Source organism: Engraulis encrasicolus, chromosome 6, assembly GCF_034702125.1.
Source record: "Engraulis encrasicolus isolate BLACKSEA-1 chromosome 6, IST_EnEncr_1.0, whole genome shotgun sequence".
NCBI lineage: Eukaryota > Metazoa > Chordata > Actinopteri > Clupeiformes > Engraulidae > Engraulis > Engraulis encrasicolus.
This window is the reverse complement of record NC_085862.1, coordinates 12187504-12211660: the sequence shown is the minus strand read 5'-3', so window position 1 is coordinate 12211660 and position 24157 is coordinate 12187504. Positions and strand designations below refer to the sequence as shown.

The 24157-nt window shown below is 44.5% G+C and overlaps 1 protein-coding gene across 3 annotated transcripts in view; it reads left to right on the top strand.

The window, feature by feature from the left end:
* The window catches only part of LOC134450701 (myosin light chain kinase 2, skeletal/cardiac muscle-like), a 36593-nt gene extending 13653 nt beyond the window's left edge, over window positions 1–22940 (top strand). For 2 of the 3 annotated variants that reach the window (XM_063200645.1, XM_063200647.1), the window contains exons 2-13: window positions 4399–4468; window positions 8448–9090; window positions 9932–10458; window positions 10653–10758; window positions 11237–11330; window positions 12535–12644; window positions 13027–13168; window positions 13854–13924; window positions 14134–14262; window positions 14628–14780; window positions 15392–15470; window positions 22874–22940. In XM_063200645.1, coding sequence (XP_063056715.1) covers window positions 4399–4468; window positions 8448–9090; window positions 9932–10458; window positions 10653–10758; window positions 11237–11330; window positions 12535–12644; window positions 13027–13168; window positions 13854–13924; window positions 14134–14262; window positions 14628–14780; window positions 15392–15470; window positions 22874–22936 — 2187 coding nt within the window. In that variant the 3' untranslated portion in view covers window positions 22937–22940. The remainder of the gene's footprint in view (window positions 1–4398; window positions 4469–8447; window positions 9091–9931; window positions 10459–10652; window positions 10759–11236; window positions 11331–12534; window positions 12645–13026; window positions 13169–13853; window positions 13925–14133; window positions 14263–14627; window positions 14781–15391; window positions 15471–22873) is intronic. The other variant, XM_063200646.1, reaches the window with a different exon arrangement.
* Window positions 22941–24157: the final 1217 nt, after the last annotated feature.

Sequence of the window (24157 nt, the reverse complement as noted above, 5' to 3'; positions counted from 1 at the left end):
CATGCTCAAGGGTTTGCACCCAGGGTTCGAATCCGGCCTGGGTCATTTGCTATCCCTACCCCGTCTCTCTCTCCAGATTCGCTTCCTGTCGCTCTTCACTGTCCTATCTCAAATAAAGGCGAAAAAGCCCAAATACATTATATAAAAAAAGATATGTGATAAAAAAATAATAATTCAAAAAAAGATTCAGTCTAAGTCACTCTGCGGTGTGTGTATGTGTATGTGTGTGTGTGTGGGTGTGTGTGTGTGTGTGTGTGTGTGTGTGTGTGTGTGTGTGTGTGTGTGTGTGTGTGTGTGTGTGTGTGTGTGTGTGTGTGTGTGTGTGTGTGTGTGAGAGAGAGAGAGAGAGAGTGTGTGTGTGTGTGTGTGTGTGTGTATACCTTTTTTCATTCGAAGGGCCACTTAAAATTCCTCCAAGGGCCATAAAAGTCCTCCAAGGTTCCTTACTATGAACACAAACCAGGATTTCCCCATGCACTTTAGGCCCATATTCAAGGTGACCACCTTTACAACAGACCCCACCTTCTCTAGGTCCCCTGAAATAGAGAGAGAGAGAGAGAGCGAGAGCGAGAGAGAGAGAGAGAGAGGGAAAGGGGCACAGAGAGAGAGAGAGAGAGAGAGAGAGAGAGAGAGAGAGAGAGAGAGAGAGAGAGAGAAGTCTGACCATGTTCCGTGTCTTAGTAAAGGAATTAGCACAGGCAGACAGACAGACAGACAGGTCTTTAGTTTGCTCAGCAACTTCACAGGGAGACGTGCTAGGTGACATTTAGCCTACTCCTCTAGATACTTCCACGCCTGTCGCCCTATTGGTGACTGACGCCAGGTTTGGGGGGCTGGTGTTGAGTGGAGTGGAGTAGAGTGGAGGGGGAACAGCACGGGGTCGGGGTGGGGGTCACTGATGGCAAGGGGTGGTTAGGGACATACTGTATGTTTGGGGGGGCTGTTTGTTGGTTGTTGGGGCATCTGTCATCTGCTCTCAGCTGTTAGCTGTCAAAACACTTTTTGACATGTGCTTCTTTATGTTGTTTTCAAGGGGTTAAGAAAATATTGTACAGAAAGCACATTGCACCTGAAAACACATTGCATCTGAAGGCACATTGCACCTTTTACAACATGCTAATATATTGAATGTTGCTGTATCCATTTCAATTTGTCTGTCATCGGAATGCAGGGTTTCCCCCCGCACTTTATTGCTAAGCCTTGGCCACCTTGAAAGGACACATCTGCCACCTTGACAAGGCCCCTGAAAAGATAAAGCTTTCATGTTGTTAGTAATGTAATTTCTAAAGGTGCTTAGCTAAAAAAAGAAAACATTTTTAACACCCCACCACCTTGACTAGCAACATTTCTGGGTGAAACACTGGTATGTAGCTACATTGTTAGTTGTACATAAGATGGGTCACCAAACACTGCTTGACTTTACAGATTTATTTTTCTTGAGAGCAAACATCTTTCAGCCTAATCTGTCTCTAGACACAGATCCTTGTATATTTACGCTGCGTGACGTGAGCTTACAGGAGGATCTCTCTGGCTGCATTTCAGATTGACATAGCTCTGACTCCACCATCAGGATGTCAGGTTTTTCAGAGAAGTGGCGTAGTCAAAGTTTAAGCATACAGTACTGTAGTAGAGAAGGCCAAAATAAGTGGAGTACGATAGTTGTTCTGGAAAACAATGGCTGCTCGCATGGACTAACTTGTCAATGTTGATTCTCTCATTTCAACGGTATTCTCGAATCTGTAAATTGTTAAAATAGTAGATCAAACCTATCATTAAAAATGTCAGACAAGTGGTTTCTCCAGTCACGTGCAAAGTTAAAAAAAAAACAACAACAAAAAAACACACGTCTTCGCAGACCTAAGCATATCCTAACCCTTGTGGACCTTATGCCTCTTGTAGTATCCTGAGTAATTTAATATGTAGTACTACCCCCACGCCACAAGAGGGATAACCTACCCATTGCCACCTATAGAATACATATAGACCGGAACATAAGATAACTGATTAGTCATGGATTAGACATTAGACAGACAAGACACATGTTTTAATAGTTGTGTTAGTGTGTACAATAAAGACGAATAAAAGGACATGCATTATTTCATTTTCTCTACATCTACTTATTTATCTACCTACTTATTTTCTCTATTCCGTTTAGTTTCTTCTTTTGTCTTCTTGCTATTCCTTCTTGTTTCTGTCTCTCTTTTCTACTTCACTTTTTATTTTCATTTTTAACATTGATGTTTATCCATTTGTTAAGCACTTTGAGCAGCATGCCTTGTATGATATTGTGCCATACAAATACAGTTATTATGATTGTATAGCATAGTTCCGTAGCAAACATCAAAAAGATCGGCGAGCGCCACTCTATCTATTGCATTGCACACAACTCAGAAAAGGGGATGCATGTGCTAAATTGTGGACATATCCAGTGGTGTAGTCTCCTGCACCGATGACGCCCGACTACCGCTGGTTGGTGTGTAAGGAAGGACAGACATGTTTTGTGTGTGTGTGTACGTATGTGTGTGTGTGTGTGTGTGTGTGTGTGTGTGTGTGTGTGTGTGTGTGTGTGTGTGTGTGTGTGTGTGTGTGTGTGTGTGTGTGTGGTGTGTGTGTGTGTGTGTACGTATGTGTGTGTGTGTGTGTGTGTGTGTGTGTGTGTGTGTGTGTGTGTGTGTGTGTGTACGTGTGTGTGTGTGTGTGTGTGTGTGTGTGTGTGTGTGTGTGTGTGTGTGTGTGTGTGTGTGTGTGTACGTGTGCATGCTTTCTGGTTTAGTGGCACTTAGTCACTGCATGAGATAGAGCAGCTGACTTTATGGGCTGTCAACACTCAGAGAGATGGGGGCGCCGAGGGAGAGAGAGTATGTGTGTGTGTGTGTGTGTCTGTGTGTCTGTGTGTGTGTCTGTACGTCTATATGTTTCCCTAATCATAAAAAGAAATCCGTAGCTTCCTTGCGTGGCGTTAGGGATATGTTTGCATAAACTGACGTGGAAACTTGTCTTCAGTTTCACCATATAAAAGACACACAGAATGTCCTCAACTGTGTGTGTGTATGTGTGTGTGTGTGTGTGTGTGTGTGTGTGTGTGTGTGTGTGTGTGTGTGTGTGTGTGTGTGTGTGTGTGTGTGTGTGTGTGTGTAGTTTTGTTTGTGTGTATTTGTGTTTGTGTGTGTGTGTCTGGCCTGTGCATATCTGTTTGTGTGTGTGCGTGTGTGTGTCGGGGGGGTGGGGGTAATCCTTGTTGGGTATATCCTTGTTCCTAGTGCATTAAGTGATCCGGGTTGGAGTGTGTAGTGAGTTGTCTGGTGAGCTGTGTGTGTGTGTGTGTGTGTGTGTGTGTGTGTGTGTGTGTGTGTGTGTGTGTGTGTGTGTGTGTGTGTGTGTGTGTGTGTGTGTGTGGTGAGTTGTCTGATGAGCTGGCAGGCAGGGACTGATGTCATAGGGACTGACTGACAAACACCTGATTGAGAAAAAAAGGGTCTACAGGGGTTGGAGAAAAAAAAACTGGTACACCTGTCATTTTAGTGTGGGAGCCACGGTACAACACATTATAGCATAGGCCTACATTAAAGATTGTGGGTTTTTTCCACCAAAGACATTAGTCAGGCTGTCGGCTTGTGTAAGCTGACGTGGAACTTCCTGTTCGAAGCCTGGACACGGTTCATCTAATGCTGAGTCGGACACATTGGTTGCAGGAACTGGGTTGCTCGTTTGCACGGCAAGAGCGTGCACCAGTGTGTGTTCTGGTATGTTGGTTTCGGACCGTTGCATTAAACCATGCAAATGTGAACAGTATAAGGGTAAGCTCAAAGTTCTGGAACGTTGGGTTAAACTGGAGACCTGGTGGCTGACGGGATGAGACCGTGGGGTCGACTCGAGTGGTGTCAGATCTAGTGCCGCAAGGTAAGCTGAATGGTGGTGTGCTTTGAGTAGCGTGTTCTGGAACACTGCTAACTCAGGCTCCAAGAACAACTTGAGGGGTTGAAAGCATGCTTGGGAGCTAAGCCGTAGTTGGTCTTCGGCAAAGGCCAACTTAAGAGGGAGACTAGCTGGGCTAGCTAGGATGGCCACGTCGAAGTTGCTAGCAACATCTGGGAGCACTTCTGCGAGCACTGGGAGCACTTCTGCGGACACTTATTATTTGTTTTCTTTCTCCTCCCCCTCTTTCTACTTCTCCTCTCCCCCTCTCTCCTCTCAACTTCTCTCACTACTTCTCCTCTCCCTATCTCCTCTGGCTCTGTCTTTCTCCTCTCTCGTCTGTCCCCTCTCTCCTCCGTCTCCTCTCCCCATTTCTCCTTCTCCCCTCTCCACTTCTCCCCTCTCTCCTTCTCCCCTCTCTACTTCTCCCCTCTCTACTTCTCCCCTCTCCACTTCTCCCTTCTCTGCTATTTTGCCTCTTAGTTCAAAGCAAAGTCAGCTGATGAGGTGTTGCAGGTGAGGAGCTTCAAGTCCCAGAAAAAGACCACACCAGGTAATGAAGCAGCTAGCTGCTGATCCATTTTTCTTTTCTTTAAATTCTTTTTTTCACTCAGTTTACTATTATATCTGTAATTTTGGATTAGGCATGTATGCATACATCTTGATAATGCAACTCTCACAGGAGAGAAACTGATCATCAAAGTGCTGGCAAGATTGCTGGCCGTGGTGCTGAAGTACTGCCACAGCTGAGAAATATCTATGCAGTAAACATTCTCGAGGGATAGTCTGGTGACTACTGGAGAGACAGTTGACAGCCCGGAAAGACGGCAAACGGGACAGGAAGGGCTAGCACCCCAACCTGGCTCTCCCGTGAGGGAGAAACCCAAACGCGCTACGAAGAAGCCTTCTGAAATATACCCCCAGGGGAACCCGAGAGGGGGGGAGAATGAGAACCCCAACTGGATGGACCTTACGGTATTGGCACAGGACAACGGACTATCAACCATGAGTTCAAGATGCATCTGCGGAAAAGTGTGCAAGAATCCACGAGGCCTAAAGATACACCTTTTTTTTTTTTGAAAAAAGGTTCGCACACTCCTTTGGATTTTTTCTTCTCTGAGTTATTTTTTCTTCTTTTTATTCATTCATTCATTGGCAATGATGTTCAAAAAAATCCAAAGGAGTGTGCGAACCTTTTTTCAAAAAATACGTAATCTTTTTGTTCAGCACCAGTGATTGTGCACAAGTAACTCTCTACAAACTAAAGATACACCTGGCCAGGATGAAGTGTAGGGATCAGGAGAATATACTGCAGCGCACAGGACCTGCGCAACCTACGCCAAGAACTCCGAAGCCTCAGAAAGCAGTTCAAGGTGGCAAGTGAAGAAGAAAAACAACCTCTTGCTGAGCTTCGCAACATCTTGAGAAAGAACCTCATGACACTACGCCGGGCAGAGGGACACCGAATGCGAGCAAAAGAGAGTGCAAGGAAGCGCGCTGCTTTCATCGCCAACCCTTTCACCTTCACCAAGAGGCTGCGTAGTGGCAGCCTCATGTGTCCACCTGAGGAAGTAGATGCCTTCTTGCACAACACTCTCAGCGACCCGGAGAGAGACCAGGAGTGCGTTGCAATATGCAACCTTGCCTCCTCCACTTGCCTCCTCCACTTGCTTCTCATCATGATGACATCACTGACAACATTATATTTCAATACCTTGCAAAAGCTCAATCGTAGAGTCTTTTTCTCATTTGCAATTGGGATGGTGAATGAAAAACAGTCCCTCAAAAGTTGTTGTGGCTAGGCTGACAGCTGGGAAACTTTATCGTTTTCTCCACGGAGGAGGGGCCAGGAGGCGGGACGAGGAGACAAGCGCAAGTGGAGGAGGCAAGGCCGCATATTAAAACGCACTCCAGGAGCTAGGACCACAGAGGGCCCTGATAAGCCCTCAAGCTCCAACGGCGGAGATCGTAATGAGAGAGCCCAGCTGGAAGGAAGTTCAGGAGGTGGTGAAGGGAGCCAGAACAGCTTCAGCTCCAGGCCCTAGTGGTCTCCCATACACCGTATACAAGCGCTGCCCAAAACTATTTCGGCACCTGTGGAAGATTTTGAGGGTGATCTGGCGGCCAGTGGAGATGTGCAGAGGGTGTGTGGATCCCGAAGGAGGAAAACTCCAAGGATATCAGTGGATTTAGTAGCTGTTTTGCACTTAGCATTATTATTATTATTTTTAAAGTGTATAAGTACATTTGATGATGATTTGTTTGGTTCCAGAGACTTCCATTGCTACGCTTAATATAGGCCTACAGGGGTTGGACAAAATACAAACCCCAACTCCGATGAAGTTGGGACGTTTGGTAAACAGTGAATAAAATCAAAATGCTATCATTTTCAAAACATTCAATCTATTCATTAGATGGAGAATAGTGAAAAGACAACATATTAAGTGTTAAAACCGAGAAAAAATATTGTTTTGGGGGACATATGTACTCATTTCTAATTTGATAAATCCAACACGTCTCAAAAGAGTTGGGACGGGGACAATAAATGGCAGCAAATGTCGAGGAAGACTAAAAACAAAACAAAAGACAACACTAAACAGTTAAATACATTAACCGATGAGATGATTTTATATAAAAAACAGTGTTAATTCCTATCTTGGACATGATTTCACCATCTTAAATGGTGGGTGTATTCCTTGTCATGTTTTGCAATGTTTTCCTTTCTGTAGTGCTTACAGTGTGACAGGTCTTGACCAAAAACCCACCATTTTATCACCTGCTGGTCCTTATGATGGAGCCAAACTTTTAAAACATAGTAGAGAATGCAATTTGACCTTACTATGTGGCAGTAATCGAAGATCTCCCTTCAAAATATAATGCATGAGTGGCTTTTCATGCTGTTTAAAACCCATTTATACCATTCAGCACTGTATTTAACTGTACAGATGAGTGAGAACATCTTAACCAATGCACTACTGCACCCGCATGCCATCATGGAGGCTGACTTTTGAAGCTAGCACTAACACAAGTTGGATGGTCCATTTTCACTGTAGCACAGGATGTGCAATGCTCTATTATTGTCAAAAAGAATGGACTTCTACAACTTCTGCTGACTTCTGTAAGCAAAGGATAGTTTCCCATGTCTTCTGGGTTTATTTCAAGTGAGCTCAGGTGCTTAGGAGAATGTTACACCCCTGTATCATTTGCACGCATTAAGCATTCTTAATATAGTCTATTTTCAATAGCTCTAGCACTCCAGGAATTAGAGTGAGACTACAGCCAATATATATTTCATGATGTCATGAACCTATACAATGATTTTATTAACAAAAATATGTCTTATATACACTCAATCGTGGTAAATCAAAGGGAATTCAAAAATGTATGTAATAACTATGGTAATTATTCCCTTTGCATCTTTAATTCTGAGTGACTCAGCCTCTCTGTGATGATCTTATACCTGGACACCTATATTGTCCGTCAGTACAATTCATTTTGATATGTTCTTCTTTGTTGTTTTATCTTATTTGGATGTTTACTAAATTTCACTGATCCCCGTCCCAACTCTTTTGAGACGTGTTGGATTTATCAAATTAGAAATGAGTACATATGTCCCCCAAAACAATATTTTTTCTCGGTTTTAACACTTAATATGTTGTCTTTTCACTATTCTCCATCTAATGAATAGATTGAATGTTTTGAAAATGATAGCATTTTGATTTTATTCACTGTTTACCAAACGTCCCAACTTCATCGGAGTTGGGGTTTGTATCTGAGACACCTGTCATTTTAGTGTGGGAAGTTTCATGGCTCAAGTGGACCAGCCTATTGGCCAATCTTCATTAATTGCACATTGCACCACTAAAGTGTAAAGTGGAGTGTGAAGGTTCAATTAGCAGGGTAAGAGCACAGTTTTGCACAGAGACGGACAGACAAAGAAACAAACTCTAAAAGCCATGCCCCATCAACTCTCTCCTCTTGAAACTACACGAGCTGCTGCCCACCATTATGACCTTTGGAATGCTTTGCTGTTAGCTGATAAAGCCTTACAACAAAAGCAACACACATTACAAATTGGTCAACTGTCACAAACCGTAATAGCCTTCCATAGAGCCACCCAACCTTTGGGTGATATGCGTAATGTCAGAGTGAACCTGATGAAGCAATAGCGAAACGCGTTGTTCACCAAATAAACCAGCAAAGATACCAGTGTGCGGTGATTCATCCTTCATTTACTTAGCCTTCCATAGAGGTTGCAATAAATGTATTGACGCTGCAATACTGCATTGAATACTACACTTGCTGTTTGCTGATAAATCTGTAGAATATCGCTGGTGCTCTTTATGTGTGTACTGTATATGTCCAGGGTCCTGAGTGTGTATATATTACTGTCGCTAGTGTATCATTTTTATCTTGTGTGCGTGTGTGTGTGTGTGTGTGTGTGTGTGTGTGTGTGTGTGTGTGTGTGTGTGTGTGTGTGTGTGTGTGTGTGTGTGTGTGTGTGTGTGTGTGTGCGCACCTACCTACCTCAGAAGAGGTGCAGAAACTGAACAGAGAGAACTTCCAGCGTTCCTACGACAACCAGAATGAGGGCGAGATTCCAGCTTCAGATCTTCAGCTTCAAGCCCAGAAGGAGGCGGAGCACAAGGACCTGGTCTACAGTGAGAAGAAGAAAGAAGACGACACAGAGACCAGAGAGTTGGATGCACAGAGAGAAAAGCAGATTGATGTGGAGAGGAAGGAATTCCCCACCGAAGAGAAAGAACTCTCCACCTACATAGAACAGAGAGAACTCTCCACAGAACTGAAAGAACGCTCCACAGAAGAGAAAAAACTCTCCACAGAGCTGAAAGATCTCTCCACAGAACGGAAAGAACTCTTTACAGAACAGAAAGAACTCTTTACAGAACTGAAAGAACTCTCCACCGAACAGAAAGAACTCTCCACCGAACAGAAAGAACTCTTCACAGAACAGAAAGAACTCTTCACAGAACAGAGAGAACTCTCCACAGAAGGGAGAGACAAAGATGATGTCCAACAACTGGAGCGAAGGGAGGAGGCTGATGGGACTGTACAAAGACCCGAAGCAGAGGCAAAGGATGTCGGGATCGCAAGGCCAGACGGGGATGGAGAAAGAGAGCAAGGCAGCTCAGCTCTGCCCGACAGCAGTCAGAGGTACACATTTGTTAAGATGTTTTTAAGCCTTTCACTCGCTGCTTTTGAAATAGGTATGTAGGGTCACCCCTAGCTACTTACCCTACAACAGGGATATTCAATTAAATGTCACTGAGGGCCAGTTTTTCAAATTCCTCCCATCAAAGGGGCCGAACATGACATATGTATGTAGGTCTATTATGGTTGTCAACAGTCAATGTAAGAAATATGGGACAATTCATTGAGATGGGGGGTTTGGCGATCCTAAAATGTTGCATTTCTTAATGTAATTTCCTGCATTTCCTGGCCCGTTTCGGCTCAATACGGAACCCACACTTTTATCTCTAAAAGGTTCCATTTTGTTCTGACCTTGTGGGGGGCCATAGCCTTGCATCTGGCCCCAGGGCCACCATTTGAATAGCCCTGCCCTACACATACCGCGTTTGCAAGTGGTGCATCACCTCCACTGGCTGTGTTTCCCATTCACAGAAACAATACAGAGCAAGGAGTGAATCAGTAAAAGCCTGTGCCTTCTATACGTCACATTGAAAAGGCATTGTTTTCAAAACAAGCGGCAGCTGGTGGCATGAAATGAAATTGATTAGCCAAGCTATGAGCTCATTGCTACTCTCAGACACACACAGAGCAGGGGGAGGGAGCAGAGTGGGGCTGGGACTTAAGGTTATTCATTTCGATTAATGTGATAAAACAAAAAAAAACATTTTAACCCTATCCAGACTGGGTTTGTTTTGCCTCCTTTTCCCAAAACAGCAAAATGCCATTGTGGATGACAACATCAGCTAAATATTGCGTATCTATTTAAATATAATGTATAACGTGCTGCACTGTGTGTTTTGTGAAGCAGTGAGGCCGGGATGAGCTCGAAGCGTCAGCTGTCTGAGGAGGACCTGCTCCAAGAAGAACAGAAGAAGAGCCGCATGGAGGAGGAAAAGGAGGAGGAGAAGAGCCGTGTGGAGAAGGAGAAGGAGCACCAGGAGGAGGCGGCGATGGAGGAGGTGACTGCGAACAGAGAAGAAATGAGGGAGCGAGGAGCAGAACTGGCCAAGGAGGAAGTGGAGAAGAAGGAGAAGGAGGAGGAGGAGGAGGAGGCCAAGACTGAGGAGAAGGGAGCAGGAGAGGCAGGATCAGCTGTGGAGACAGAAGCAGCAGCACCAACATCATCATCATCATCAGCAGCAGCAGCAGCAGCACCACCACCATCACCACCAGCAGCAGCAGCAGCATCAGCAGCACCACCACCACCAGCAGCACCAGCACCAGCAGCATCAGCATCAGCATCAGCCGCAAGGCCTCTTGATGTGGAGGGAGCCACAGGTCCCGCAGCAGGGCAGGAAGGGGAGGAGGCCCCCGCAGGAGAGTACATCATTGGTACGTCAGTGCTAATGTACAAAGGCAAAGTGCAGTAACTACATGCGTATTTGTCCGAGTGGACATTCTTATTATTAAATGCTGACCTATGGAAAGGTATATTTACAAATCTGTAGAAATGTGAGGGGTGTACTCACTTGTACAGCTCCCTCCATATCTCCAACCCCTCTCTCCATCTCTCCGTCTCTGGCTAGAATCTAGTCCACCTCCGCGTGCTCCGTTTCAGCATCGGATTGTGACCACCAAGTCCCAGAACATCGGCGCTTTCTACAACATCAAAAACGACGAGGTGCTAGGAGGGTATGACACATACAGGACACACAAACACACACACACACACACATACACACATATATTTTTAGGGGCTTTTTATGCCTTTATTTGATAAGACAGTCTGAGATGGTGACAGGAAGCCAGTGGGACAGAGAGACGGGGTGGGATGGGGAAATGACCCCAGCCGGACTCGAACCAGGGTCCCCCGTGGGCATGCAAGCCCAAGTGTGGGGGGCTTAGCGCGCTGCACCACAGCACCCCCATAAGTTCACCTTTTCTACCAGCGAAACTGAGATTTCAGCTAGTGTTAATTTAGAGCCCGAAACGTAATTCTGCCATGGGATACCACAGGAAAAAAGAATTTCAAGTGTGCGCACTCCCCAATTCTAAAACCTGATTCAGCCTTTGTCCTGCACCTTAACCTGTGATTGGATGTGCACAATGTCCCTTCTCAAAGATCACATCAATGCAACGAATAAATGTAATTTGTGTTTGACTTCATCAGGGGGCGTTTTGGCATCGTCCACAAGTGTGTGGAGAGAGAGTCTGGCCTGACGTTGGCTGCTAAGATCATCAAGGCGCGGACTCAGAAAGAGAAGGTAAGTCTTTGTAGGTAATTTTTACGTTGGTCTAGGGTCAAACAACGCAACAACAACCATGAAAACGGGGAAAACCACAGAAAGCCAATGGCCAGTCGGGGAGAACTGTGCAAGAAGTGAATTTATTTACAAGTGGGTGGTTATATATTTACAGTCTTCGGAGTCACAGGACAGGACAACAATCTACGGCTCAGTTGGTTAAGGCTGGGTAATCAACAGAAACCAAGAATCAGAACAGAAAGCCAAATCAAAATAAAAACCAAAACCAACAGATACCCTAGCTTTAACACAAAGGGCAAGCGTGGTAGCCTGGGAACTCCCATACTGCCTTTAGTTCTACACAATCGTTTCGATCTGAAAGACAGTCTGGGGAGGATGACTCATAACGTCCAAGATCATGGGATCTGTGTCATAATGGCCAAGCATTCCGACCTTAACAGTTTCTCTGCCCAATCAGAGAGCAGGGCAGTGTGTCATAATAACCAAGTATTCCGGCCCCATACGGAATTTACAATAGGCAACTCCCCAGACCTAATCTCACTTGTGATTAGGTCTGGTGTTAACCAGGCAAGCGGCGTGGAGGATCCCCTGCAAATCCCTCCACCCCCTGGCAGGTGAAGCAGGTGTCCTTTTAAGCAAGTGCCCTCCTATCATTAGGCTACCAGGCTACTACGTAACAGTAATGTCTACAGAGACTCCATATAAGAGATTGTCAATATGGTAGACCAAGTTGAGTCGTAGCACGCCTCTCCAACACAACGAAGTGGGCGTGACTTTCCCATCAGTCCATTCATTCTCCTAGGGTGCATTCCAATATGCAGACTTGCATCCTCCACTTGTGCTTGTGGCCTCGTACCAGGAAGTAATACGTTGTGATGACATCACTGACATCAGCATTGTATTTCAATATCTCGCAAAAGCTCAATTGTACTCTAATTTTCTCATTTGCAAACTGAATGGTGAATGAAGAATAGTCCCCCAAAAATTGTTGTGGCTAGGCTGACAGCTGGGAAACTTTTTATTGTTTTCTCCATGGAGGTGGGGGCGCATCAGTGTTAAGCCCTGGGGTGTGTGCAATTGTTCTGCAAATGTCAAACGGCAATCTCCCTCTACCCCCTCCCTGCCCCCCTCTCTCTCTCTCTTTCTCTCTCTCTCCCTCTCCCCCCCCCTCTCTCTCTCTCTCCCTCTCCCCCTCTCTCTCCAGGACTTTGTAAAGAATGAGATCTTGGTGATGAATCAGCTGGACCATGCCAACCTCATCCAGCTCTACGCCGCCTTTGAGAACCGCTACAACATCACACTGGTACTGGAATAGTGAGTAGTTCATGCATCTCCATCCATCCATCCCCTTTTCTCTCTCTCCCTCTCTCCCTCCCTTTGTCTCCTCTCTCTCTCTCTGCTGGCTAAATCTTGCATTTCTTTTGCCATAGCAGTCACAGCAAAAGCTGAGAAAAAGGTTCAATGTTTTAATTGTGTGTGTGTATGCGTGCGTGCATGCGTTCGTGTGTGTGTGTGTGTGTGTGTGTGTGTGTGCGTTTGTGTATGTGTGCGTGTGTGCTTGCATCCGTTCGTGTGTGTGTATGTGCGTGAGTGTGTGCGTGCATGCGTGTACGTGCGTGTGTGTGTGTGCGTCTGTGGTGTGTGTGTGTGTGTGTGGTATGTGTGCGTGTGTGTGTGTGTGTGTGTGTGTGTATAGTGTGGAGGGAGGTGAGCTGTTTGACAGGATCATTGATGACAGCTGTAACCTGACGGAGCTGGACACCGTGCTCTTCATCCGGCAGATCAGCGAGGGCCTGCAGTACATGCACAGGATGTACATCCTACACCTGGACCTCAAGGTACTATTAGTCAAGTCGCCCAATTCCGCCCTTCTCCGAGCGTTGTGCGACCTGCCAGTCAGACAGACTTTAGCCCTTGGTACACTTGCTGCGAGCCACAAATAATGCACGTCACCGCGAGCAACCGACTGCACATGCTTGCTTTAAAAGCAGACCAACACGCTAAATACTGGCGGTGTCATCCAGGGGGCAGAGAGAACAGCATTGTGATCCGGAAATTGGGACCGCAGATGTAAGCAAAACAATAGGGACTCCCCGGGCAAGGATATGATACTGATATTGCTTCCACATTTGCACGCTCCTTTGTCAAAGTGCAACGGGGAAGAATGATCGCAAATCGAATGGTTGTTATTTCGGACAAGCTCAAGACGCTCTTGAAAAGTTGCCGCCATCGTCGTTTTCTCTGGAAGCACTTGCATGGGACTGTGCAGTCTTTCTTACGATCACCCCCAAAGAGTTTGAAGATATTGCACCTAACGCACACGTTTGGTTGCAGTATCTAACATGCATAAAATTGACATGAACTATGCAAGTTAACGCACTCATGCACAAATCGTGCCCGCGCACGCGTATCCAGCAAGCATACCGCGGGCCTCACCACCATCTTGGTCTTTTCCCCCTGTAGCCAGAGAAAATCCTGTGTAATATTTTGATGTGGTATCCTCTTCCTCTTTCCCCCCTGTAGCCAGAAAACATTCTGTGTGTGAGCCGGGAGACAAATAAGATCAAAATCATCGACTTCGGTTTGGCCAGACGGTAAGCCAAACACTTAATCCAAAGCTAATGAAGGGTGTGTGTGTGTGTGTGTGTCTGACTGTACTTATCTATCAATCTGCGTATCAATCTATGTATCAATCTATCAATCTATCAATCTATCTATCTATCTATCTATCTATCTATCTATCTATCTATCTATCTATCTATCTATCTATCTATCTATCTATCTATCTATCTATCTATCTCAGGTATAAGCCGAGGGAGAAGTTGAAGGTGAGCTTTGGTACTCCAGAGTTCTTGGCCCCGGAGGTGATCAACTATGAGTTCGTCTCCTTCCCTACAGACATGTGGAGCCTTGGCGTGATCACATACATGCTGTAAGCACACACACACGCACACGTGCACACGTACACACGTACACACGTACACACACACACACACACACACACACACACACACACACACACACACACACACACACACACACACACACACACACACACGTCATGTCTGAATCAAGTACTGAAGTACTGATGTTTTGATAGTATGTCTATGGCCTGCCTCCTCAAATTACATGTAATGTGTGTGTGTGTGTGTGTGTGTGTCTGTCTGTGTCTGTGTGTGTCACCACGCCCCCATGTCATTGTTTTTTTTGACACCAAGCTCTCTCTCTCTCTCTCTCTCCCTCTCTCTCTGTCTCTCTCTCCCTTTGTGTGTGTGTGTGTGTGTCTCCCCTGTCCAGTCTGAGCGGCCTGTCCCCGTTCTTGGGGGACGATGACAGTGAGACGCTGAACAACATCCTGTCCAGCCAGCCGGGCTTCGAGGAGGCCGAGTTCGCACACACCTCTGAGGAGGCCAAGGACTTCATCACACGACTACTGGTCAAGAGCAAGAGGTGAGGGGGGGAGAGAGAGGAGGGGGAGAGAGAGAGATAGACAGAGATAGAGAGAGAGAGAGAGAGAGAGATAGATAGACAGAGAGAGAGAAAGTGTGTGTGTGTGTGGGGGGGGGGGGGGGTGATTTGTGGGGGGAAACGTGTAGAGGTCATATCTACTCTAGGTAAGAACATTTTGACACAGTCCAGTTTTGTTAGTGAAACTTAGTGAAGGAAAAAAAAATGGCGCCATGTAATGGTGTTCTGTGCACTGCAGACAGTTGAGCTGTGTTTCACCCACAAACTCTTTTGGGTAACACTTAACTTCACGCCAGTTTCATAGGCATGTCATTACAGGGTCATAACCGTGTCATGGCACAGTCATAGATAAGTCATAACCATTTTATGACTGTTGACCTTAAGTGACATTCGGTTATGTGGGTCTTTGCAGTAACCGAATGTCACTTGAAGGCAACAGTCATAAAATGTTTATGACATAGACATAATGTTTATGACTTATCTATAAATGTATCATGACACTATTATGACACTGTAGTGACATGCATGCACTGCATATGACACGGGCGTCAAGTGAAGTGTTAACCTCTTTTGTTTGCCGTTTTGTTTGGCAGCTGGAGAATGAGTGCGACTAAGGCCCTGAAGCACCCGTGGCTTTCAGATCGAGGACTTCACTACCGCTTGTATGAGAAGGTGAGACACTAGCCAGGCCGTGCCCTCCTAGTGACGCAACACTTTCAGCATTGCAACTAGTCAGGTAAAGAGCAATACAAGTGCTTTCTGAGTTCCCAAAAATATGGGAACTCCTCCCACTTTGTTGGTAATCAAACAACCATAAGCAAACCAAGGGAGGCGGGTCAACCATGCCGTTTGGAAAATGTTAATTGTTATGCTCTTGGTCAGACCAAGTCTCAAAGAGATTTGAACGTCAATGATGATCAGGCTAGTGAGACACACTCTACTTTGCTCTTTCTCTCATGTCATTGCATTACATGCACTGATGTGCAGTGCACACACATGTTGGGGGGGGGGGTGCATTTGGGCGAATCCTGGCACCTCTCGCTACCGCTTGGACATTGCTTCTCCGCCTGAAGATCTAGAGTTATCAGTCAAATTTCGTTCGACTACTCTCTACGGGAGGTCCTCATCGTATGAGACATCCACTAAAGCACCTTTATAATCACGGCTGAAGGCATAAAGCAGCGAGGACCCATCGTAGCCGCTCTCCAAGAGGGTATAAAAGCGGGAACGCGCATGTGCTGGTCCTCTTTCCACCATCGGTCCTCTGAGCTTTTCTGAATGAGAAGGGAACTGAAGAGAGTCGTCTCTCTCATTCTCCTTCAGAGAACAGAAACTGATTGTTATCAGCCGAATTTTGTTCGACGACTCTCTCTACAGGACATACATGACATACACCCGATCGTAACACCGGAGCCCAAGGGTCGCCTACTGCCAGCTCTGCCGTGGGCCTCCCATAGTGAGTTGTCTCTCTCATTCTCCTTCAGAGAACCGGGAACATATACATGTCCTATTGTTACCAAGGGTAACGCCGTTTTTCTGAGGGAGATGAATGAGACATCTCACTAGATTGCTCCACTCACCTCACGAGCTCAACGCAGACTGAAGCTTAGAGCCTATAGCGCAACTGGATTATGTCCCGAGGGGCGGAACTCCACCTGTGCAGCTCATTTGCCTAGCGGCATGATTGAAAACAAATTTCAGTAAATGGTCACACAAAGGGGTTTAACCTATAGTGGGACATCTCGTTCATCTCCCTCAGAGAACCGAGGTAACCCTTGGTATCCTATAGTTATGTAACATGGGCTCATGGGTTCACAAGCCATGGATGAGGCTGTTAAAGGGACACTGTGCAGGAAATGGTCAAAAAAGGTACTGCAACTATGCTGCTCATTGAAACTGGGCTGATTATTGCCAAATTTGATCTTTACATGAAAGTTGACTAAGTAATAAACACAGATTTTCTAGTATAGTCCAAGTACAGTCATTTTTGCAGCTGAAATGGCTATTTTGGAAATTCAAAATGGCGGACCATGGAGAAGATCCCCCTTTTCATGTATGAAAAGTGCAATTTTTCCAGTCATAATGAATACTTAGAATTTGATGCTGGTGGTAAGTATTCATCAAAAAGGTAACATTAGTGAATGGGTAGCATGGATTCTGGAAATAAACAACTAAAAATCTCACACAGTGTCCCTTTAAGACTCATTCATTTGAGACTCGGAATTACTAGTTCTCCCTCCTTCCGGGCTGCCGACTGCGACTGTACATAAATTGCAAGCACTTTCACTTACATGCATTCACACACACACTCACACACTGACGCGCACACACACACTCACACTTTCCATCACAACACTCTGTGAAGCGTCCTTGGGTGTTTTGAAAGGCGCTATATAAAATGAAAGTATTATTATTATTATTATTATTAATAATAATAATAATAATAATAAATGCGTTCTATTGCAACAATTGGGGACAAATAGAAATGTGAATGTGAACACTCAGATATAAAGTTACTCTATTCTACTCTAGACAGGCAGCGCCCTCCTAGTGACGCAAGAATTCGAGACGATTCGTCTAATGAATTGTTGAGAGGGGACCATTCGAACAAAACGTTGGACCATTCGTAGAAGGCATGGGGCGTTTCGTGCAGTACCTGAGGATTTTTCGTAGAAGACCTAAGGACGTTACGTTCAATCCATGCAGACCTTTCGTGTAACTGGGCAGATGTTTAGTTTAGTCTGCCTATTTTATTAGCCTATTATTTGTTATATTTTATCAAACTTGTGTGCCTACCACCACAATGCAATGAAAACAAAAATCGAACCATGTAGAAAGTGCGTGCGTCTCTATTTTTTTTAATTAATTATTAATTTTAGTTCAGGCTGCTTTTTTATCATTAGGCCTATTTTATAGCCTATTTTATATATACTATATTGTAACGGACTGCCTCTGCCTCCTCCGGAGTGAGATAACAGCGTTACCCCCTGTGAACTACACGTGCAGCCTATAAAATGGAGTTAATTTCAAATGGCGGGTGAGACTGTCAGGAAGCAACAAGCCGAGAGAGCAAGAGAGAGGGAACCATGAAGTGTGCGCCGAGAAGATCACCATTCGCAAGAATCGCTAAAGCCAGACATTGATGTGAGCTGTTCCAAATTGAGAGGGTTTTGCAAAAGTGCACTACTAAACGTAAGAAAAGATATTCGTTGTGTTGATATGAATTATTTCTAATGTGTTGGTCACTGATTTTTATTCATTTTTGGAAAGGTAACGGCAGTCTTGCTGCCTGGCTGGCGCCCATCTCATAACTACAGTCGTTTGCACCACTACAATATCAACGAAATGTTTTAAAATGTACGACATCAATTTAAAGGTAGGCCTAAGGGATAATGTATTGTCCACACATGACTATAAGAAAATGTTTCCCTACAGGGCGAATAACACCCCCGACGCCGAAGGCGGAGTGCTGTTATCTCTGAAGGGAAATGTATTTTCCGTAGTCACGTGTGGACAATACATTATCCCGCCTTTACCAACATCATAAAGCATAAATAGTTAACCATAGTTTATAGCGTGCGCAAAGAAAGATAGTTCGTGGAACGCTCATAATTTAAACAGGTTAACAAGCAACATGGTTTGGCTACTTTCTAACTTGTTACAGCCACATTGCGCTTCAAACTGTTTGCAGGCTGCCTCGTTCACCGCGCGATATCTACTAAACTCGGGTTCATAACATGATCATTTCTATCTAATCGGCACAGTATTCCAGAAAAAAGCATAGACAACCCAAACACTGATGTGCGCCCTGACCATCATCATTAGCCTATCGACCCTGATACAGGCAGAGCCTATCAAAGGGCGTTGAACACAATGGCTATGGACCTTTTCAGTAGGCTATGGTTGGGGAAGTAGGGCCTGCATCGTGATTCACCGTTGGTGTTTGTATCAGCACGCCAAAAGTTACCTCACTAACGTTAATGATGTTCTTTGCTGAGTAACCTAGCCAAATATATCCAGATAATCGTGAATTATGCAAAATAAAGTCTGCCAACATGTATTGCCATTCTAGGAGCGATAAGGAGAATGCCGCACAGGCGCGGAGAAAGGGTTCCTTTGACACAGAGAATGCTCTGTGTGGCTGCGCGCATGCAGTGTTTAGTTTGCAGGTTTCAGGCAAATAATGGTGATCGATACGCCCTAGGTCCATAAGACTAACAGTAAAACAGGGACAATGACAAAAGGGATGAATTGCTTGGGGAAATCAAAAGGGACAGAGCGAAGTTATGACAACAAATTGACGTGTACCATTATGCAAGGCTACATGTAGTTATGATGGGTTAACCACTCAGTTACCGTTGCATTAATAATATGTATGATAAAGATGACTTCAGCGCAGGATATCAGAAATAAACAAGACAGCGCAGATGGCTTTTAATTTTTAACATGGCCACATTATGCGTCAATACGCCAATGCGTATTAGGCTATTTATCATGAAACCTCAAATCGGAAGTAGCCTTATCTTGTACCCAGCACTTTTCAAACCTTACTCGGGTTTATGGTAATTGTCCGGGCCAGCACTTTTGAAATCAAACGGACGCCCTTGCCTGCATGACATGTCATTTGCATGATAAGAGCACGGACGATCATGGACATACGATGGTACACACATAGCCACACACGCACACAACACGGTTCAGTTCAACGTTTATTGACCAGCAAGCGAGCAGCGCAGTACCAGCTGATTTGCTCTGGAATCTCGAAATGAAAACTGACTTTTCTTGGGAAAAGTGTTGCAAGAACATTGAACTCATTTAGTAGGCCTATCATTGTGCCAAGCGTGTGTCGCAATATTGTACTGGGGATATGTGTTGGGGAGGGCATTAACATTAGGCCTATGACAAAAACATTATCGGGGAGGATTGAGGATAAATCTTACACGTTTCCTTATTTATGGAAAATTAATTCCATGCTAATTCCAAGTATTCAAGAACCTAAACAATATGTAATTGCTCCACAGTTCAAGGGTTAGGCTATGGATATTGACACCTTTCCTCCGCGATTGCGGATAGCCCCCACCTTTGCGCTTCTCATCTGGCTGTCACGATATGGAACGGGGAGAGACAGTTCAAGACAAGCGGCATGACTGCAATTGTCAATACAGTAGCCTAAAAAACTGTTAACTGTTCAGCGGTGTGTAGTCAAATTATTACAGCGGTGGTAGATGATTTTATGAAGACCTGGAGGACAAAAACCAACAGACACAATTGCTGAGTGTGTATGCAGTATTTGTAACGAATGATTCTCCTGCCAGGATAGCGTTGGACTACAGAATAACCCATTTACATGTTGAATGTTGAGAGGAGGCATTTTGAAAAGTCGAAGACCTATTCACGAGGATATCATAGCTACCTTTCCTTGTCAATGTCCCATGCACTACAAAATATTCCAGAACCTCATCTGCGAAAGCTTTTTTTAAATGCGGTACACTTCAAGCTTCACAAAACCCACTGGTTAACAGCAGGTTTTACGCACACATTTCGAAGCGGTTAATCACAGATGCTGCTCTCTTCCTTGCTCTCCCTTGCACCCCAACGTACACTGGGAATACTGGCAAACTATTATTCAATTACCATTTCATTTGTTCATGCAAAGACGCGGCGGAGAGAGAACGCGCTCCTGTGCAGTGTTAACGTAGCGATTTAACGTCTCTCTCTCTCTCTCTCTCTCTCTCTCTCTCTCTCTCTCTCTCTCTCTCTCTCTCTCTCTCTCTCTCTCTCTCTCTCTCTCTCTCTCTACTGTAGCCATGGGCTTAACACATGGGTTCTGTAATGTTTTCAACACTGTTGGGACCTATATTGTTTTCTGGCTCATGGAACTATTTGTTGTCATTCAGAATCAGAAACATCAAAGTGTCGGGAGACAGCTTTCTCTTGTTGCTGGTGCTTCGCATCTAAAAAGTTACCGGAAAGTCAGAAAACTCGCTGCATGACAATGTGCTCAATGGTCAATAGCCTACTTCTAGATGCACTATAGTCTATAGCCTAGACGCGCGATGCTCTGATTCAAAGCGAGCACAAGGGTCAATAGCCTACTTCTAGACACATTAAACCGCACTACTTTGATTCAAAGCGAGCAGGAGGCATTTTGAAAAGTCAAAGACCTATTCACGAGGATATCATAGCTACCTTTCCTTGTCAATGTCCCATGCACTACAAAATATTCCAGAACTTCATCTGCGATAGGCTAAACACAATATATCCAACAAGCTTATGGATAATATTGCCACCTTTCCCCTCTCCTGCGGTAGCCAGTTGCCTTCTCAGAAGAAGCAATCTGAATCGGAAAGAGAGCGCACTGTTCAAGACCCGCGGCAAGACTGCAATTGTCATCTGGTTCGTGGTGTCAACCTTCAGCCAAAACGGTGACAATACCCATAAACTGAGGACTATAGGTAACGTCAAAGTAAAATACAAACACGAAATGAAACAAAGCTTTTTTTTAATGCGGTACACTTCAAGCTTCACAAAATCCACTACTTAACAGCAGGTTTTACGCACACATTTCGAAGCGGTTAATCACAGATGCTGCTCTCTTCCTTGCTCTCCCTTGCACCCCAACGTACACTGGGTTGAATACACCCTGCAATACTGGCAAACTGTTATTCAATTACCAGTTCATTTGTTCATGCAAAGACGCGGCAGAGAGAGAACGCGCTCCTGTGCAGTGTTAACGTAGCGATTTAACCTCTCTCTCTCTCTCTCTCTCTCTCTCTCTCTCTCTCTCTCTCTCTCTCTCTCTCTCTCTCTCTACTGTAGCCATGGGCTTAACACAGGTGCATGGGTTCTGTAATGTTTTCAACACTGTTAGGACCTATATTGTTTTCTGGCTCATGCGCGAACTATTTGTTGTCATTCAGAATCAGAAACATCAAAGTGTCGGGAGACAGCTTTCTCTTGTTGCTGGTGCTTCGCATCTAAAAAGTTACCGGAAAGTCAGAAAACTCGCTGCATGACAATGTGCTCAATGGTCAATAGCCTACTTCTAGATGCACTAGGCCTATAGTCTATAGCCTAGACGCGCGCTGCTCTGATTCAAAGCGAGCACAAGGGTCAATAGCCTACTTCTAGACACATTAAACCGCACTGCTTTGATTCAAAGCGAGCAGGATGTGCTTGGTCCCGCCTCTCTGCCCGCAGATGGGAGTAAAGTAACGGCGTAAAAGTGAAACAAAAGCTTCTCAAATATTGTCTAGATAATTGTCAAAAAATGTAAGGGCGTAAACGTAAATTGTCAAAAAATGTAACGACGTGAAAAAAAAAGCTTCTCAAATATTGTCTAGATAATTGTCAAAAAATGTAAGGGCGTAAACGTAGGCCTAAATTGTCAAAAGATGTAACGACGTAAACGTTAAAAAACCAACAACATAGCCCTACCAGTTAAAATGAGTAAGTACATTTTATTTATAAATTTACATGTTTAAATCAACAAAAACCAAAACTTAACAGCTGATTTACATATTTAAATAAACAAAACCCTTAGAATGAGCATTAAAAAAGCTGATTTACATTTCTAATATAGGCAGGCTGAAGAAAACCCGTTAAAATGAGCATTAAAAAAGCTGATTTACATTTCTAATATAGGCAGGCTGAATGGACGTTTAGTTGAAACCTAAGGATCTTTAGTTCAATTTTAAGGACCTTTCGTAGGCTTTTGCGGTAGACGGAACATCCTCAACGAAAGATCCCCTGCCTTATACGAATGGTCCAACGTTTTGTTCGAATGGTCCCCTCTCAAGAATCCATTCGACGAAAAGACCTGTACCCGTGACGCAACACCTTCGGCGTTGCGACTAGTCAGGTCAAGAGCAATGCAAGTACTTTCTGAGTTCCGGAAAATACGGGAACTGCTTTCACTTTGTCGGGAAGCAAACAACCATAAGCAAACCAAGGGAGACGGGTCAACCATGCCGTTTGGGAAATGACAATTGTTATGCTCTTCAGACCAAGTCTTGAAGAGATTTGAACGTAGAGGATAATCAGGCTAACTCTACTCTACCTGATATTTCTTTCAGCAAAAGCAACTGAATCCCTCCAAAGACACCCCTCTACCCCTGCCCCCGCCCTCGGACACCTGAACAGGTAAATAATAATAATAATAATAATAATAATAATGATAATAATAATAATAATAATAATAATAACTGTATTTGTATAGCACAATTCATACAAGACATGCAGCTAAACATAAAACAAAAATAATGAAATGGAATAAAGTAAAGTGTGAGGGTGCGCAGACACACACACGCAAACACACCCACACATATAGAGTGCACACACACAAACACACACTGAGCTTTTAGAATTTTTAGTACTGATATGAATTGCTATATGTTGTTGTTGTTCTGAATTTCTTTGTTGTGTGTGTTTTGGTTCCAGAAAGAAACTACGACCACTTGGCATGGCATGAACCAGGACCAATTGCTATGATGACTGATGACACACACACACACACACACACACACACACACACACACACACACACACACACACACACACACACACACACACACCAGCCTGATCGCACAGAATTTTGTGTTGGGGTCGCAGAAGTGTTTTCTCTGTGTTCTCACAGCACCATTATAACCCTGGTCCCTGACACACCAGTGGTGAAATAGCATATTGCTCTTTTCATTCGGTACCAAATTCTGTTGCTAAAAACAAGCAATGCTATAGCAGACCACAGATTTTGTGTCACAATGGTCCGTGTTCATTTCATGGAATTCTGAGATCATGTTTTATGCACGCACACACACACACACACACACACACACACACACACACACACACACACACACACACACACACACACACACACACACACACACACACACACACACACACACACACACACACACACACACACACACGGTTTGAGCTCCCTTAGTGGTGCCAATCTTCTTACAAACTAGTGGTGCCGATCTTCTGTACAGTGCTAATGTTTACTGCTGTGCTCTCACACAATTCCTCTACCCCTCACCTTCCATGAAGGTTCGAATAATAATCAACAGTACACTACCTATGAATTATTTTTTGCTGTTTACTATGACTTATTGTGTGATTTCATGTGTGTGCCATTTGTTGTTTCAAAGGAGAGTATAATTCACATTTATATTACACTTCATAACACCCAATCCCCACAAAGTCCCATAAAAACATAAAAACTTTACACCAACTGTACACCCACCCCCCCATTATTATCTGCAATGTACACTGTAATTCAAATTTCCCCCAAGAGTCTTCAGTTGTTCTGCGGAACCTTAAAGTCTGAGTTGATCTATACCTATAGTTGATCTATC